The sequence below is a fragment of the Pangasianodon hypophthalmus genome, chromosome 16, assembly GCF_027358585.1.
Source record: "Pangasianodon hypophthalmus isolate fPanHyp1 chromosome 16, fPanHyp1.pri, whole genome shotgun sequence".
Lineage (NCBI taxonomy): Eukaryota > Metazoa > Chordata > Actinopteri > Siluriformes > Pangasiidae > Pangasianodon > Pangasianodon hypophthalmus.
In genome coordinates, this window is record NC_069725.1 from 12963946 (window position 1) to 12984438 (window position 20493).

The 20493-nt window shown below is 38.1% G+C and overlaps 1 protein-coding gene across 1 annotated transcript in view; it reads right to left on the reverse strand.

Moving 5' to 3' along the window:
- Window positions 1–232: 232 nt before the first annotated feature.
- plagl2 (pleiomorphic adenoma gene-like 2) overlaps window positions 233–20493 on the reverse strand; it is a 36831-nt gene continuing 16570 nt past the window's right edge. Inside the window, exons 2-4 of the mRNA XM_026920426.3 lie at window positions 7233–7353; window positions 6684–7120; window positions 233–6337 (exon numbers count right to left, since the gene is read on the reverse strand). Of these exons, the coding sequence (XP_026776227.2) occupies window positions 4870–6337; window positions 6684–6979 (1764 nt within the window). The 5' untranslated portion in view covers window positions 6980–7120; window positions 7233–7353 and the 3' untranslated portion in view covers window positions 233–4869. The remainder of the gene's footprint in view (window positions 6338–6683; window positions 7121–7232; window positions 7354–20493) is intronic.

Genomic DNA, 20493 nt, shown 5'->3' on the forward strand with positions numbered 1-20493 from the left:
CCAAGCTCTGCTTTTTTATCACTTGGAACCTTGCCTTCACATTTCTTTTTTTTTTTTCCTCTCCATTTTGTTTGTGTGCAGCGGTGTGGTTTCCTGCCTTGGCTGTATGGTATGCGAATGGCAGTTTTCAGCCATAACCTAGGTTGCTTATTCTAGCACCCTCTCCCACCACAGCCAGCAGGAAATCACCCCAGGAAGGAGTGAAAGAAGGCACGGGGGTGGGGGACAAAAGTATAAAACCGTGGGTTTGTCTTTTTTTTAATGATTTTAACATCATACATTACAAGTCAAAAGGTACAATGCTCTGTACAATAAGTAAATAGGTTTTGTTGTAATGTCATCTCTTTGGATCAACCAATATACATATCTGTCTCTTTACATTGCAGCAACTGATTGTAGGTGATACAAAGTGGACTGGTTGTCATATACTTTTTATACAATTCTCCCTGTAGCTGATAAAATCCCATGCTATATAAAATAGTGTAAGGATGAATGAAAATGTCCCATTTTTGTTCTTTCACTTTTTTCTTTCCCAGGGGTGGCAGTAATAAGCAAGTACTAAAAATAAGAGGACTATGTTGCTAAACAAGATACATAAAGAGCTTGGAATGCAAGACTTACATTAAGCTAAAATAAATGAAACTACAATTTGATGTCTTTTTCGACAGACAGCACATTTTCTCTTCAAGAAAGCAAGGCATTTCTTTCCTTAAGTCAGATTGTAATTTTTTTTCTCCTTAGATCAATGATATTTTAATAATTTCTTTTTAATATCTTAGTTAGACTCCTACACATATTGGGAGAAATAAGATAAGTGCATCCCTAGTAGGTGCAGTGGAGATAAAGGACTTCTTTCTTTTTAATCAATCATAAAGGAAGTCGGGATACATGATTATAGAGAGGGTATCAAATTAGAAATCAAATAAACTTTCCCTTAATCACAACACACACTTTCAATGTTTTTCCTCTCTTCCAATGGACTCTGAACCATCAGAGGTGACTAGAAGGGGAGCTCCTTGAGGTTTTTTTTGTTGTTGTTTTGTTTCAAAGTCCATTTTGATGTTGGCTAAAAGTTCTCGGTGGGTGAGAGGCTCTTTTTTAAAGGGCACAGAAGCACGACTGAGATTAGCCTGAAAAAAAATCTTACACCTTTTGAAGCCTCCTCTTAATCTAGGGCACAACTGGAAATGTGATTCAAATGCTGCACTGGTTGGATGCCTACCCATCACCATGTTCAATAAAATCCCCCTGACATCTGACAAAACTTAATTTGAAGGGAGTTCACTCAATCCAGTAAATCAGTTAAACCTGTCAGCTCTGTAATATTTAGTTAATTAAAAAAAAAAAAAAAAAAAAAGATCATGGGAGGAACTGATGTTTTGTTTTTCTTTGTTCTCCAACTCTTTCTTTTTTGCATTTGCAGAAATAGGTTGCAGCTTTGAATTGTGTTAAACTGACTTTTACAGCAAGGGTTTGAAAGATAAGCTAAGCACAAGCACACTTGCTGTTTCTCAAGTCCTAAAATGCACAAAGCTAGAAGAGCTGGGGCAAAACGCAGCAAATATTAGTGAAAGTCTATCAAAAAATACTGTTACTCCTTTGGAAGAGGAGGAAAAAAAATACATATAGATTAATAAATTCTACACATTGAACTAATGGCACATACATGTACAAGATCAAATACAAAATAAAAAAAAATACAAACACATACGGCTGAAATTTCAAGAAAAAAAATACTCTTTTCAAAGGTTTAAAAGTGCTAGAATTCAGATCAGCTCACAGAAAACCCGGGGAGGACAAACTCAGAAGTTGCCAATAGCTTCTTGTTGAACATTTTTCTCATGTCAAAATAACTTCTTTCTTTATTTCTTTTTTTATTTCTTTTTGAAGAAACATGCATAGCTTTAATTAGCTTTATTACTTATACTGCTTATGCAGTTTAGACCTGGTTAGAATTGCTACCTGTCATACTTTTCCCACATATCAATTTGACTTGTAAGACTTTTAATTTAAACACCTTTACATTTCAAAGTGCCTGTCAAATAAATTTTTTTTCCCCCTTCATCAAAAAAAAATACGATAGAAAGGGGAATAAATGCTAACAATACACTTTTTAATTTATGTAATCCAAACACAAAACAAAAAGTTGTTTAAATTTGAAACAAGATTTCACACAATCCAATTGTGAATATAAAGGAATGGGAGAAAAAATTCAAATGCATATTTGGCTTTCTTCTTATTTTCATTCAGAACCTATCAGTTGTAGCGATCGTTCTTACAGTATATGCAAAAATATTATCTCAATATTAGCTCTTTAGTTAGCAATTGTGCAAAAAAGAAGTTTCTTCTCCCCAGGTTTTTGGTATGCAAAAAAAATATATATATGTATAATAAAATTAAATGAGGTGATGTGTTGTGTTGTTTTGAGGTCCTGTTTCAACAAACAGAAAATAATATATAATATGACAACAAACGACTAGGCAATATCCCAATCAACTGTCCCATGCTTTGAATGTCAAAGACCAGTCTGGTGACTTATTTGTTCTGGGTATTTTGTCTTTCTTCAGACCCTTTGATAAAAATGTTCATTTGAATGGAAGAAGCAGCTGTAAAAGGAGAACAGAAATGGACAAACAGTTCACGTATTCAGTTTAAAGATCTCTGCAGAAGGATTTCTGCAGAAGTGGTCTATGACTGTTGCCAACCATAGCGCTAAAGCAGCATCATAACTTTTTTTTTTTAATTCATTTTGGGGGGTGGCCTCGCATTTGAGCAATTTCATTCTTAACTTGACTTTCACGTTTACTACAAGGCTAGGGATGGGCAAAAATTAAATTCTGGCCATTCTTGTAATGGATAAATTAATTTGAGGTGGATTTCTGCACTACCTTAGTGGAGAAAACAGCACCATCATCAGCATCATTTTATGGGAATCAATTTGCCACTCTTTCTGAAATTGTCTTTAACATGACTGGATTATATGTTGTTGTTCTGTTGTTTTGTTTTTTTACAAAATTATTAGCACATCATTTTGCAGTGCGTTGAGTTAGGGTTTTGCTTTGCTCTCATAAATTGATAAAAAGTATAATTGTATAATGACCACAGGATGCGAGCCACACCAAAAACATCTGTCAGGTCTGTTCCAATACTGAAAGAGAATAATTTTGATCAAAATTGGGTCACATTATGGGCCTCTCTAAGCAACACTAAAGATTAAAGAGTAGTTCATTCTACTTGATTATTCTACTAATAGGCTATTACACATGGGTCAAAATATCATCCTTTGACCCACATACAAAAAAAAAAAAGAATAGAACAAATAGTACAGGGAAGACTATAATGAAAAGCCATTACTTCATCCATTTTTTAACCAAGGTTACATAATTATGTAAACCTGACTTTTTTGTTTTTGTAAAAATTCCATCAGCAATTTTTAATACGTCTATCTAAAGTACATTTTACTAAAATAAAAGCAATTATATATTTCTTTTTGATGTGGTATTTCGTACACTGCAAAAATACTCTTGTAGATTTTTTTCCCTATCTTGTCATTTCTTTTCTATTCACATATGTCAGGGTGATTATTACCATTTAACTATTAACTCTATTAGCCTGCCTAAAATCTTTGCGTATTCTAACATACATATTAGAATAAGGTGGGCAGGAACTGGAGGTTAAAAAAAAAAATGGAGATATTGAAATTAGTGCTGGAAGGAAGAAGGAAACCATTATGAAGCGCTTTAATCATTTAAATACTAGAGAATTTATATTTTAAATAAACTTGATGTGGTTGTTTGTAAGAAGCTTGGCTAGGAAGAAAAAGGTAAATTGTTTCAGGAAGTAGGGAACCCAAAAAGGTCAAGTGCCTTCTGCTGTAAACAAAGTGCTTCCTTTGACTTACATAAGCCTGTACGATTTTTACATTATCCTTTTATCTGTCCTTAGTTCTGAATGGTCACAGTGTATAAAAGCAGGATTGTAAAATTGTGCAGTTTATTTGCTGCCTTTCTTGCCTTCTTCCTTTTACTGTATCTCTTACCTTGCTTACATAACTCTCGCACACAATCTACTGTGTATTTTCATTAAATACCTTTTAGAAGAGCAGTACGCATTTATATGGGGCAACTTGTTTATACTAAAGTGTGTTTTGTAAATGTTAAAGTATGTAATATACTGGGGGAAATAAGGTCTAAACGACTGTAACTAATCCATTTTACAGGAAAATTTGTTGTATAATTTTACAATGAATTTGTTTTTTGGCTGTGAAAGAGGAGAGAACTTTTTATGCAACATCACTACTTCATTCCTCCACTAATTTTCCTCTCCTGGCTGCCAAGGCAGTTTTAGTTTAAGGGCGATTAAATGATACCTGACTTTAATAGAATAGAGACAATATAAATTAAGTCTCATATTTGTAAAAGCAAACAACAAAAAAGCTTAATAACTTCAAACTATTCTTTAAGAGTCTTAAAAAACATTTAAGACTTTTTATACATTATCCTTTGCCTTTCTCCAACTCATATTATTACTTTATAAAGTATGCGGTACCATGCCTTAAAGGCCTGCTGATGCTGCTCCCTAACTAGGAATTTTCTGACACAAGGGCTGAGGGAAAGGTTTAACTAAGATATAGCTGGAAAAGCCTAAATAAAAGCTCCATGGTATTCTTACTTCCTATGTTTTACTTCGTTTTTGAAAATAAATGTTTTTTTCCTCCAGGCTCATTTAAAAGCATTTGTGCGCTTCAATTAAGGCTTCTATGTGTTCAAGTGTTTTATTCTCCCACCCCTAGAGGGAGCCCTAAAGCTCCTTTTCCCCGGGCCACCTCAGTTGTCTCAGCCTGTGGCAGGCCAGGGTGGGGTGGGAGCCTCATTGAAAGGCCTGATGGAAGCGAGGCAAGGTGGTTGTGCTAAGGCTGGAGCTAAACACTGGTGGGAGTGGGTGCAGGGGCCCGAGACCAAGACCTCCACTGGAGCCTGGTTGCTCCTGAGGTTGAGGTTGCAAAGAGGTAAGAGGCACTGAGGCTGTTGCTGTGGCAGCATGAGACTCGGCAGCATGTGAAGATGCTGACGATGATGAGGAAGAAGAAGAGGCAGTGGAGGTGGAGTAGCCCATCACCAGGCCTCCCGAACTCATGGGAGTGCTATAGGGAGGCAGGTTTAGCGGAAAGAAGCCCAGTAAATGGGAGAAGTCCATGTTAGCAGCACACAGAGATTCAGCAATGACGGCAGGGCTTTTAGATAGGAGGGGATCCCCACATAGCTCATCCGTTAAGCCAGGTGGAGGCTCCAGACCATCTTTATTAGGTGAGGCAGCTGAATGGGGATCAGCCGAAGGTGGGGGTGGGACTGGCAAGCCACTCTGCAGATCCATCAGGTAACTCTCCATCTCCACCTTTAGGGGCTTATCCAGCAGGTATGAGGTAGATCCGAGCTGGTACTTGGGAGGTTGGGAATGCTGCTGCTGGGGTTGGGGTTGCAGTGGAGTCTGTTGCTGGTGTGGTGGGGGTGGAGGTGGAGGGGAGGGATGGTGTGGGTGGTGGTGATGATGATGCGGATGATGGTGGTGTAAGGCTGAAGGAGGCTCCATGGAACAACCCATACCCATAGCAGCGGACAGTGACCCAGGAACCAAGGAGTGATGGTGGCCCATTCCTGGGCTGGACATGGCCTGGAGGTGGTGTGGGTTGTACATGCCCATAGAGAAAGGGGTGCCACTGCGGAAAGGTTTGGTCATCATGGAGTCCTTGTTGGGGCCCATGCTACACATCATAGGACTGAGCTCTTCCTTCACAGCACAAGTTGGAGAGCCAGAACCAAGCAGAGCCAGCATATCTGGTGGCTCTGTCTTGATCTTCAGCAGCTCCTGTGAGTGGCTCTTCTTCACATGTCGTGTGAGGTGGTCCTTTCTTCCGAAGCGCTGGGCACAGTACTGGCACAGGAAATCTTTGCGACCAGTGTGCACTACCATGTGTCTGCGAACATCCTTGCGGGTGTAGAAGCGACGGTCACAATGATCGCATGGGTGTTTCTTCTCCTTGGTGCCCCCTGAAGACTTGCCAGAATGGCTCTTGAGGTGATCCAAGAGGGCAGGAGTGCTCTCGTAGCTCTGCAAACATACCTTGCAGGTCAGGTCTCCCGCTGTGGCAGAGTGCATGGCCACATGGCGCTTGTAGCCTAGCTTTGTGTTATAGTGCTTGCCACACTCTTCACACTTAAAAGCTTCTTTGTTGGGGTCATGGGTCTGCAGGTGATTTTTCAAATGATCTTTACGGTGGAACATCTTTTCACAGAATGAGCACTGGTGGGTCTTCTGTGGGGAGTGTGTGGCCATATGCCTACAGTGGAGGTAAAGATGGGTTTAAAAAAACTTGTGTAAGAACACCGAGTAACTTACATTTTCATTATTATACAACTATTAACATTATTACTGTGGTCTGGTACAATGGTTACGAGCTTTCACAAGCCAGCAGTTGCACTTGTACTGATTTGCCAAGCTCTGATGTATATATACACTCAACTCTCTGAAAACAATGACATAAGCTACTGTCAAGATTTATTGTACAGCCTCATGCAATGTGACCTATGCTTTATGTATGTAAAGGGACTCTCAATAGAATAGACAGAGAGGTACCTACCTAAGGATGATCTATTTGGACAAAGGTTGTTTTCAAACTGACCTACCTGTAGAGCTTATATTTGGAGCTGAAGGCCTTGTGGCAGTGAGGTTGGGAACAGTGGAAAGGTTTCTCTCCTGTGTGACTGAATGTGTGGATTTGAAGCTTATCCTGTGAGCTGAAGAGGGTGCCACACACCAAACACTCGTTGCCGCTTTTCTCCTTCTCTGTCTCCTTCTCTCTCTCACTCTCCGTCCTCACTTGAGCTGGACCTCCAAACAGTTTGGGGGCAGCTCGTCGATCCTCGTCCTCCGGCGTCAGTGTGGTTATGTGGTGTGGGGCATCGGTGGCAGCTGCTGCCATGGCAGCCCTATGGTGCCGTTGCCATTGAACCCCGGCCGTGGCTGCCCTACCTTCCAGGCTCTGTTTGGATCGTGCCTGGGAGTGGAGTTTAAGGGGGCAGGTTCTCTCAGGTTCGATTATGCAGTCTCCGCTTTGAAAAATCTACAATGGACAAAATGCATACTTAAAGCTTTTCTTTCATATAATTCATCACTTAAAAAATTGTTTATTCTTAACTATATGATTGTCTTACATTTAGCACTTTATCACTTACCCTTCTTTAGGTTCAGAACTTCCAGAAAAAAAAGCAAGCTGTCTCTCTCTCTCTCTTTCACCCAGTCCCAACTGACATGGGTGGTGTCCAGTAGATATTAGTACTGCTCATTTTGATTGTTCTGCAGGAAAATGAAACCATAGAGAAACATTAGAGCATCCACTGTATATTATAATTTGAAGTTTCTTGAAATGTGTTCATCCCAAATTTTCAGTATGTTGTTCAGTATATGGTTTATCAATCAGTCAATCAATCACTTTATTTATAAAGCACAATAAAAACAACACTAGTTGACCAGTATGGTGTATAACCAATTACAAGTAAATACAAAAGAGACTGTCTTCCTACAACCCCACAGAAATGAAATGACATCATTACAAATAGTAATAAACTCTAAAACAGAACTGGCCAAGGACATCCTCTGGGTTTAGTTATAGGCCAGATCAAAAAGCTAGGTTCTCAACTTAGACTTAAATTCTGACTCTGATTGTAAGAGGTACCGGCAAACTGTTCCACAATTTCGGGCCTGCTATTGCAAAAGCATGTATGTTTATGTATGTTGTAGAACAGGTTGTTTATTGTATAGTAGACTACAGAACAATCGGTAAACTAGACAATTTAAATTCTTAGTAATATTAATATAAAATATCTTATTTATATTTGTGATTTTCACCTAATGAATACTTTTTGCTTAAAGACATATTAGCAATAAAAATTCCTGGTATTCCTTGCATTTCCGCAAGATCTTCTTTGATTAAAACAGCTAAATGATTAAACAGCTGCAAAGGTGCTAAGAAAAATTTAATGCTTCTTCCAAATAGTGCTTTGGATGTCCCTACCATTTGATGCCTTTGCTGACATCAGAATCTCATAACTTGCAAAGTCTGATCAAAGTTGGCCAGTATAAAACACTGAAACTCAAATTCATAAGCAGGAAATCTCAATGTTAACAGATTGTGTAAAACAGCATACAAACTGGTTTATCGTCAGTGTGTGTATGTATGTACGGGTAACTGACAGCTGTGTTGCAGGACCGTAGCCATCACCCAGCAGGGAGGGTGCAAATGGCTGACACTCCTCCTTTTGAGCCCCTCCAGGATCCTTTGTCTCATTGTCATGCCTCTTCATCACACACATTCCACACACATGCAAACATACACACAGAGACACACAACCAATCCATCATGCTTGCAGTATCTACTCCATCCCCCCAATCCCCCACCCCCCAACTGCGTGCACACACACACACACACACACATACACACACACACAAATACAAATAAGAAAAAACTTGTATATTCTAACCCTAAGACCTAACACACCATGACAACTTAGTGTTTCCTCCCAACTCCATCGCCAAAGAGAAAAAACAATCCTGGGAAATCCGTAAAAAAAATTAAAAAAAAAAAAAAATGCATTCCTTACCCATATTTAAATTAAATCATTGGCAATATGCAGTATGTTTGCATTTTTTAATTCAACTCCAATTCAAAAAAGTTAAGACCATAGTCAATTTGCCTAGCTAAAGAGCAAAAAAAATTGTTTATCCACATAGTTGTTCATAAGAATATGTTTAGACAATGTACATCCATCTTACTCAGATGTTTGCGTTTTCTCTTTAATTCTGTGTTAAGAAAATGTTTTATATATGTGCAGAGGATCCCTCAGGGCAAGGATCTGGAAGTGCACATAGATTGCAGAAGTGCATCTGACATTTTGTTTGAGATTAAAGGGTTTCCACATTCCTTTGGCCTGGAGGTCAAAGGTCAGCCTCACGCATTCATGTTTAACACATACTACACTGTGAGACATCCGCCGTTTAAATCTGCTCCAAAATAACTGCACAAATGGTCCTTACAATGTGATTAAACCAAGTGATCTACAGCAAAACTTCAAAAATAACATGCTATTATTTTAAGGTCTTTCAAAAACTACAAGCAGGATAACATGCAGTAATAGCAACCACCATAAACACTGTCCTGCAATATATAAACACATAAAGCCTGTAATATGCAAAAGAGCTGCTTAACAAACTTTTTTCCTGACTGTTTTATGATTAAACTGATCAGAAATTCTTAGAACCTCAGACATCCCTGATACGTTCTCCATGTGTATGTAGGTCAGAATTGTAGACTTATGGGATTACATCACAGGTTCACCCCTTTGTTTCTTCATATAGTGAGACATACCAGTGTGTAGCAATACATTCACATTATCGTATTTTTTCCAAATAATGCAGCTGATCAGTATCACAGAAAAGGCTGGAAACAATTTATATATTCTCTCAACTACTACATATTGTACACATCAAGTGTGCGTGCTATGTCCTTCAATCAATATAATATAGTATACACTCATCATCCACTTTATTAGGAACAGCTGTACACCTGCACATTCATGAAGTTATCTAATCAGCCAATCAGGTGGCAGCAGTACAATGCAAAAAATCATGCAAATACAGGTCAAGAGCTTTGAGTAATGTTCACACTAAACATCACAATTAAGAAAAAGTGTAAAATAAGTACTCTTTACAACCATGGTGAGCAGAAAAGCATCTCAGAACACACAACACATTGAACCTTGAGGTGCATGGGCTACATTAGCAGAAGACCACATCATGTTCCAATCCTGTCAGCCAAGAACAAGAATCTAAGGCTACCATGGGCACAGGCTCACCAAAACTGGACAGCTGAAGACTGGAAAAAGACCAGGGCCTGTATTCACAAAGCTTCCTAAGCCTAAACGTTGCTCCTAGTGACGAAATTCGAAGAAAATTCTTAGAATTATGACGTTTTCTTAGAATTTCCCCTTAAATTTAGGACTAAATCTTAGTAAAGATAAAAATGATTCACGAAACATCTTAGCCCTAAAAACAGCTCCTAAGGTAAAAATTGTTACGGGTAGAGAGGAGGACTTTTAAGAGGCTTAAGAGTTTCTATAGCAGAGGACAAAATGGCAGAAAGAAGACCTATTCTCCAAACACTGAACGATCGTAAGTTAATTAAACACTACAGATTGGATCGCGATGGGATAATGTTTGCGGTCGAACCTATTAGCGATGCGATCTCCCACCCAACGCAGTAATGCCATAACGCCAGAAATGAAAGTGATTACAACACTGAGGTATTTGGCAACTGGAAAAATGCAACAGTGCAGTAGTGATGACTTGTGTCTGTCACAACCTTCCATCAGCAGAGTGATCACACAAACTATTGAACAGTCTCATATAGTGACACAGTTCATTTCATTTCCACTGGACAAGTAATAAAATCAGTATGGTAAATAAATGTAAGAACTTAATTATAGTAACTACTGCGTGGAAATTGGTTGCTTCAAAAGTAGACACATTTTCAACATTTGGCTGTTTTAATGAACTTGAAGATATTTAGCCTATAACAGAAACTTTGCATAAAGTAGCCTGTATTCATGATTATACAATTTCTTAATACAAACATTTTATGATTTCACTGTCCATTCTATTATCATATATCACAAAGAGTGCATTTTAAGACCTTTACAGATAGTTTTTTATCAACCAATCAGTCCTTGAATTGCTGCGTCATCCCTAGCAACGGGGTCAACCACACCTCTTCACTAAGATAAAGGTTTTTGTACTTTCCGTACTCAGAGCTGCTCTGAGAAGTTTCCTTAATCACTTTTAGTCTAGGACTCCCAGCTAGGACTTTTTAAGCTAAGATAGGAGCTCTCTGAGAGAATTCTAAGAAGCTTTGTGAATACGGGCCCAGGTGATTTTTTTTTTTCAATCTTCAACTGTCCCATGCACCTCGAAGTCGATGTTTGGTGCATGCTGAGATGCTTTTCTGCTCATCACAGTTGTAAAGAGTGCCTATTTAAGTTGCTATAGACTTCCTGTTAGTTTTAACTAGTCTGGTCATTCTCCTCTTATCTCTCTCATAAACAAGGTGTTTCAGCCTGCAGGCCCAGACGCTCACAGGATGTTTTTGTTTTTCGCACCATTCTGTGTGATACTCTAGAAACTGTTGTGTGTGAAATTCCCAGGACATCAGCAGTTCAGTATGAAATGCACAAACCACCCCTTCTGGTACCAACAACCATGCCATGATCAAAGCCACTGAGATCACACTTTTTCCCCATTCTGATGTTTGATGTTAACATTAACTAAAGCTCTGTATCTGTATCCTGTATCTGCAGGATTTTTTGCATTGCACTGCTATCACATGATTAGATGGCTCATTAGATAACTGCATGAACATGCAGGTGTTCTTAATAAAGTGAGTGTATTAATAAAAATAATAATTCAGTACTGGATTTGTATCATTCAAAGCTCAGCACTAATTTCCTTCTTTCTTTTTTTCAAAAAAAAAAAAATCCCCCTTAAATGGAAACAAAGGTGTTCTGTCAATCCCACGTCATATCAGGAACACACCCACGGCTCCGGTTCTGCGTTTAAGTTGTGGGTGGTTACTATAATAGTTACAACCACCATATTCTCAGCATAAAATGTGTCCAAAGTTTCTTTTTTTTTTTAATTGTTGTTGAAAGACACTGATATCCTTATAAAATTCACTACCCAATATGTTTAAAATACATTTGGTGGCCAAAACTGTACTGCTCTTCTACTGTACTAAAACAGTTGAATGCTGAATCATAAAAGCTCCAATCATAGGTCAGAATGCAAATTAGGACTCATGTCCTCCAATCAGAGAGGCCCACTAAGGTCAGTGAGTACACTTATGTTCCACCTTCCTCAGGTAGGAGGGACCAGTGGACAGAAATAGTTCTGAGTGACATGGTAGATCAAGCTTCATCTGGTGCACACCAACATGCAAAACAGATGAAAACACCGCCTGAGTTTGCAATTTGAAAATAAAATGTGACACAGATAGCAGAAGTCCACTTTTAAACTTCACACAGAGAAACATAATCACTCGTATAAAATTGTGAATCTGGGTTAAGCATGGGTACAATGTGCTACAATTACAGCCTTTTTAAAAACTGCCTCAAGTAACACATCAAGACTGAGAGCAGGTCTGTGGAGGAAGAGCTGATCACATGACTTACAATGTGTTTTGAAAAAAAAAAAAAAATCCAGCAGCCCAAAATAGCCCCCCGCTGTGTCTGTCATACTACATGAGACCGTGAGGGTGAGAACTAGAAGATATGAGTGCAGTAAAATGAGTGACAGGGAGAGTGGGAGAGGGAGAGTGGTGAGATATAAAGGAATGGAGAAAAAATGAGGAGAGGGAGGAGCTCTTAGTCAGTGATACTCACATACCAGGGAGGAGGATGAAGAGTCATGCCTTACTGACCACAGTGACAGGAACTGACACACAGAGGAAGGGTGGAAGGGGTAGGTACTGGGTAGGAGGGGTAGGCACCAAACCCTCCACCCCAATGTTCGTAGAGTGTGTTATTTGCAATAATGGACAAGTTTCAGTTCCTCTGTAAATTTCTGTTTGGACCTCAGTAAGAGTAGTGAGCAGTGGAAAGCCCCCTGTCCTATACACACATACACACACATACACACACACATGTACACAGACAGAGTTTGCTCTGCCAAATCCTCACATCCCTGACAGTTAGACCCTAATAGGCCTGGCTTCCAACACGGGATGTGGCCACGCTGCTTGTAACCCCTACACAGACGTGCGCGTACACACACACACACACACACACACACACAGTGACATTTCTGTATCCACTGTTCTTTTAAAAGCTCTTTCCTCATTTTGAAACTTGATCCACTCCTCCTGAGATAAAGGTTGAACTAAAGAATTCGACCCAGGTATGTCGCTCGCCAGTTGTCCTGGCATGGAAGCACCAACTTTGTTCATGAATTCTTCGAAGTATTAACAGCAGCTTTCAAAAACGAACTTCTGCTTTAACAACGGCAGCAACAACGGGTGCGGGTTTAGTATGCCGAGGCATATGGGCTTATGTTAGCGGCTGCTATCATGTTGCCACACACAGACACACACGTTTTACCTTGTGAGGTCTTTCCACTGACATTAATGCAGCTAATTAATTCTATGCCTACACCTAAATCTAACCCTAACCTTAAGCTCAATAACCAAAAGGAAACCTTTTTTAAATAAAAGCTGCAATTTGCACAGTGGATGATTAATTAATGAACTATTATCCAAAGTGTTTATCTATTTTACCTGCCTACTGTTTATATGAGGGATTATATTACAAGAGGATTGCGTTCAAATTCATAGATATGTGTAACTGAGATGAGCAGTAGGATTACGCAGAAAGTGCTCACAGGATAAATTATAAATGAGGTTTTATTCAGCGTGACTATCAGTGAAAATGGGAGTCCTGTAGATAACAGTAATAATACATAATCATAAAATACGACTGTTGTGGTTACAGTCATTCAAACATATCAAACACATGTATTACAGATTCAAAAAGACATATTTTGGAGCTAAATCCAGATAGAGCAACAAAAAAACATCAATAACATAAATCAGACCAGACTAACCTAGTAACGACCCTGGATGGATGTGAGGTGTGAAATGCAAAGCATCCTGGGTAGCCTGACACAAAGTTACAGCTTTAGACAAACTGTTTTACAAGTCAGGAAGTAGTGGCTTACTACTCTCTTATTGATCATTATCTCTCACCGCTTAATGTCAACAACCGCTATTACTGACAAGTGGAATCAACCGAACACTGACTTTCAAAATTCATGCAAAAGAGACAAAAAAGACGACAGTATGAAAGGTACAGACTGCTATCCACAACCACTCCTATTTCCAAATGCTAAGTGCATGTCTGGCTATGATTAAATTATAAAGAGTATGCGGACGCTAAGGCAATCCCATCTTCGTTATGCCAAAACAAACACGGAAATCAGTTCACCCTTTACAAGCATTCCTTTCCCTTTCTCTTACAGTTTCATCTCAATTTCCCTGCTTAACATAGACACTGTTGGGAAAATACACAGGCAAGATTAAAGGCTGCCTGTCTGCGGAGGACAATGCGCTTCATCATGCTACCTTGGTAAAACTGAGACATCACTGATGGATAAACATAAGAGAAAGTTTACTCTATCACTAGCCCAGATGCACAGCACAAGCTATTAGATTTTTATTCACAGCTGCCCAGTAGACAAGTAGATTTAACAACCAGAGAACAGAAAAAACCTTGCTCTTTATGGATGTTTGTAAAACAGAATGTAATACTCTTCATTGTGGTGTGATCTGATGCTGTACCATCAGAATCCCTCCACCTGCTGTACTACATCAATCAGCCGAGGCATAGTCTGGCTTGCAGTAAAACAGTTTTACTAGGTGGATTAATTAGTGTGAATGGATAACTGACAATCTTTTCTAAATCAGGAACACACAGATATGTGGAAACACTGATGAAACTAAGCAAAATAGTTCAGCACAAAGCTGTCACATAACTCTCCTGCTTACTATATGCAATCACCTTGAGGTTAACGGCACACTGGTGAGAATAGAAATCGACTTACCAGACATTTTCAATCAGTATAAACAAATTAATTATTTTATAATTATTTTATCAAGTCTGTTATAAGATTAGTCAGGACACTGTTGGGTTTCTGTGTGTAGAGTATCATGACTCTGTGTTTAGCTGCTGGTGAGCAGGGCGATGGGAAAGGGGAGAGGTGTGAGCCCCCTGCTGGGCAAACAATTCACACCTCTCCACAATAACATTGGTACAGGCATAAAACAGACAACACAACTACAGCTTTTTTGATAGTAAAATACCGTATACAACTGGGACAATAAAATTATAACATTTATACCTAGTAGGCTAGCTAAAACAAGAAATACTTCTGAAAAACTGCAAATTCTTAAAGCGCTGAGTGTCTAGAAATAAAGAAACTAATCAGACTTGAATAATTTGTTTTACAAGGACCAAACATCTCACAGCTGAAATTTCTGCCAACAACTTGCTGACTTTTTGTCTAGGTCACAATCAATCATATCTCTTAGTCTGTGTTAATGCATTTAACTAGATAGCTCAACAAAACACGGGGCTGGTTAGCACACTGGAGCTTAATTAATTTATATCAAATTATTATAAATTTTATATATATCAAATTTACATCTATCCTCTTTTTTTCTTATATTGTGCACAATTTGCCTCTAAGCGAGAGAAATACTAGAACATAAAGATCAATTTGACCAATTAGAAAACTAATTTCAATTTTACACAAACCAAGGTCAGTTAGAGGTGGTTTCCTCTGTGTATCAGCTAACAATGGGAGAGGAAACCAGAGGAGTTTAGTCAAGCAAGAGGAGCTCGACCAAGTGTCTCAGCAGCTTCTAAAAGCACCATTACTTAGTCCAGTACAACAGGAAAAGCTGTGTGCATGCGCATGTTTTTGTGTGTGTGTGTTGCCAGATGCGCTGTCGATATCCCTGGGACTTCCCCTATTATAATTTACGACTAAAAACACAACTTCATCTTGAGGCATTCGGAAAGCCAGCCATGCACCTGTGAAACGAAACTTTCGGTTGCCAAAGGAATTTGTTTACTCATTAGGTTTTATGAGATTGTTTGCTAGTTCTTGTGAGTGGGTCTGGGAATGGGGAAGAGAGATAAGAGTACAAGGATAGGGTTATATTTCTAAATTAAACATAACCATGTGAGGATTGTTCTGTATACATACGCAACATGTGATTACTGCAGTCTTTTAACATTATTACTTGTCACACTGTATGAGATGATCCCAATAAAGCGTTCTCCATGTCAGATTATACAATGAAAATCCTCCAACAACAGACCTACAGCAAAACGAAAATGATTACATTCTGCTTAAGTCATCAATCAGAGTGATCTGAGCTCATGCAAAAATTTGTTTGCATAAACAGAAACATTTTTCAAAGTGAGCTTGAGGTAATAAATGTATTTTTATGTCCAAATTGCATGTTTCGTTTATATTTTGCCATTGCCACTATTGTACTGCATAATCCTGTACCGTCCTCCTACTGGGGGTTTTAAGACAAATGTTGCAGCAGCAGTCACACTCTGAGATTTTACAAAAACTGTGATACAGCCGGAACTTTGTTGTTAGCTGTCTTTGGTCACAATGACACTAAATCATCTGGTGAGCATGTCACATTATGTGTTCTAACACCACCGATCTCTACTCACGACCATACGATGTGCAATTTTTGTCTGCAACAAAATTCAAGTTGCAAAGAGTACACATAGAGTGTAAACCCGGCTTTACAGGCGGATACTGAGGATCAGTATCCAGGCCAATGCAGTATTCAAATGCTGAAGCAGTATCTAATTAGATCTAATTTTCTAATTCAATCCAATGACACATTTTCTGCAATAAATGCATGTGGACCTGTAAACATGCATCTTGCACATAAACCTAGGATGGAATTTGTCTTAAAAATATTGCCGTTATGATGTTAGTGAGTCAGCCTGGGTATTTCGAGGATGTCAGTACTGGGTCAGTAATAGCCGAGCTCTCATACGCGCATCATATCAAAAACGGAAAAAGGGGAATCTGTGGGTCTCCAGTTTGCATATGTGTTTAGCTGTGCCTTTATGTGTGACTCTGTAAGTATGCGTTTGCTTTTGTGGGATTTTTGTGTGGTACTGTAAATGTGTGTGTGTGTGTGTGTGTGTGTGTGTGGGGCGATGCAGAGGTGAGTCGGGGGAACCCCTTCTGGCTGCAAGTGCTGTCTATGACATGGAACTCTGGAGCTTCGGCACTGTGCCAACTGGCAACCCGCCAACTCTCTCTCTTTCTTCCCTCTTGTTTCTATTTATAAACCTCCTTTTCATCACCTTTTCTCATTCATCCCTTCCTTTTTTTTTGGCAGTCATGTGTGCCCTCCTTCTACACATACCGATCATTAAGCCATGAAATTTATCAGCAATAATTCGTCAGGCTGAACTGACCTTATGTCATATTAACACATTACTCAAAATGATCCGACATTTTATTAGCAATAAATCCAAATTTATCAGCAATGTATGACTTTCTGAATAATTTGAAGTCATTTTAAAATAATTAGAAAAAAAAGAAAAAAGACTTGAATAATGAATTCTTTTACCCCTTGTATGAAGAAGTTCTCTTTGCTAGGCAGTGTGTGCTACTTCCTCAGCGCAGTGTAGCACAGGTAAAATCATTTCCTCCCAACACCTGGAAGGTTTTTCATCAGCTTTATCGTTTTTGTACTTATAATAATAATCTATGATTGTGCATATATAACAGTATTTGGTATTGTGTCATTCCAGATATCTCTTTGTTGTCACTGCACAATACTACTGTAGCAGTAGTAGTATGAGTGATTCTACAAAATCTAAGAAAATCAGCAGTACCCACAACTATTATCCAGTATTATCCAGTATTATTTGTCCAGTAGACATGTTTGTAATTCCTATGAAATATTACATCACAAATATTATATATTGCATACACTCACCAGCCACTTTATTAGTAGCATCATATTAATACTGGGAAGGAACTCCCTTTGCTTTGCTCTGAGAACAGCCTCAGTTCTTCATGGCATGGGTTCGACAAGGGGTTGGAAACATTTCTTTGACATTCGGATGCATGTTGACATGATTGCATCACACAATTGCTGCAGATTTGTCAGCTGTAAATTCAGGCTGTGAATCCCCCGTTCTACCACATCTGGGGAGGCCAATGAAGTAAACCCAAACTGATCTCATGGTCATTTTCATGGAACCAGTCTAAGATGACTTGCGCTTTGTGACTTGGTGCATTATCATGCTAGAAGTAGCTTTTATAAAATGGGTAAATCGTGCTCTGCCCACAGAACTATCGCTCACTGGATGGTTTTTGTTTTCCACACCATTCTGTACATTCTCTAGAGACAGTTGTGTGTGAAAATCCCAGGAGATCAGCAGTTTCTGAAACACTCAAACCAGCCCATCTGGCACCAACAACCATGCACAGGTGAAGTTACTGAGATCACATTTTTCCCCCATTCTGGTGTGAACATTAACTGAAACTCTTGATCTGTACCTCCATGATTTTATGCAACATGACTGGCTGATTGGATAAGTGCATGAATGAGCAGGGGAATGGATGTTCCATTTAAAGTGGTCAGTAAGCGTGGATTATATATTACATACTATATTACTTATAATATTTTTAATAAAGACATTATTATAAAGCAGACTTATTACAAAGACATTCACTGATAACGCAACAGATATTAGTCCACATTTTAGTCTACATGAGTCTACAGACCACACTACAAAATAATTTCATATACATTATTATAAAGCCTGTGCTGTAGATAGAGAGTTTTTCAATACAAAAGGCATGGATTTATTTTCATTTTCATTAAGATTCAGTTTCATCTCTCATAACAGTAGTGGTGGAACCCCCTAGCATTCAAGGCTAATACAATTCACGTTGCCATGATGCAATTCTAAAAACAATTCTTGATGCATCTCAATTCTACACATGATGGTTTGTTTTTTACTCTTAAAGCATAAAGTAAAGTGCTGTATCTTGGCTCCTGCATGTGAAACACTAAAGGAAAAGCTCAAATTAGCTAGTTTCTATCATACACTTACTAATTCAGACTTGTCTCTAAAAATCTATTTTGGCAAAAAAAAATAACTTTATTTTTATTATTTTTAATTATGACATGTATTTGAACTGTTTTATATATCTTTTTATAAATCTGAGAATGCGGAATAATTTTTTTCTTGATAGAACAAAAATATCAGAAAAATATACAATATAATAATTTCTTTGGAAATGTTAAATGTTAATTAATTATTTATTTGTCGTATTTTCATGCTATTAGTGTAGCCATTACAGAAGCTAATGTTAGCTTGTACCCTGAAGCTGTTTGTATACACTTGATAACTGAGCTTATTGAGTTTTATTATGTGTAATATCTTGAAAAATGTTCTTTAAATCTACCTACTATATTGTCATGCTAGATTTAAAATGAAGATGTTTTAAGTAATGTTAAAACATTTTTATTTGTAAACAGTACTTATACTGGCTATTAGAACCATGTTTTATACAGTATAGCAATACTTAGTTTTGCCTATATAATAGAAATATCAGCAAGCAAAATATATTATTAAAATTAAGTAAAAGTAGTATTAAAATTTAAAAAGATTCTTTTCATAAATACTAATATAAAAATTTATGAATGTTTAAAATAAAAATATATATATTTAACATTTTTTAAAGTTTTTTTTTTTTTTTAATTATGGTGTCAATATATGCAACAGACAAAAAAACACAAATGTGGCCAAAATCTGATTTTTTCTATTTTATTTGGCTGTTTGCCAAAATTCAGTAACAGCAATGTGATGGATTTTCCCAGACTACCGTATATAGTATCATATAAATGGATGGCAAATTAAGTTTTAAAAAAAAAAAAAGCTTCTTACTAAGGCATTGGGAACAGCCAGACGAGCTTCAATGCACCTTTCCAAAGTTTTTTTAAAACTGTCATGGCGGGATAAACATCATCTACAACATTTTCATACTCATCAAACCATTCAGTGACCGCTTCATGCTCTGTGAATGGAGACACTGTCGCCTTGGAACAGACCACTCCCTTCAGGATAGAAATGTTTCATCATAGTATAAAGTTGATTAGTCAGAAAAACATACTGATTTACAGCAACTCTTCTTTCTAAAGGGACAAATGGACTCAAATCATGGCAGCAAAATGAATACAGAATAGCCACCAGTTTTTCCTTTAATATTTCACTTTACGTCTTTAATACCACACACGAGGCCTTCACAGAGTTACCAACTATGGGCTGTTCATTAGTTGCAATGATGAACAGCTTCAAACAGCCGTTTTGGTCTCCATTTCATTACTTTAAAGTGTAGTGTACTTTTACATTGAGTCAAAAAATACTAAAGTTTCTGTATATTAAGATAAAATCACAGCACAAGACAATTTGGTCTCTCCTTTTGTCTGCTCTCTTTCTGCATTCTCTCCCTCTCTATCTCTCTTTCTCTCTCTCTCACACACACACACACACACACATACACACAAAACAAAATCTGGGTTCGGCATCGTCAGCACTGCCTAAAACAACTCACATTGTTGAAACGACTTTTGTTTACAAAAAAAATCAGACATGTTTCAACAGACCCTGCCTCCCTCCGGTCAATCAATTCCCTCTCTCTCATATTTTGGTGTTTAGTGTCAGTGTGGAACTGATCCCACCTCCTCCTTCCTTCTGTTCATACCTGTTCCTGAAGCAGGGTCGAGAGTTGGAAAAATAACATTCCTGCATAAGAAGGCAATGAAAACATGACACG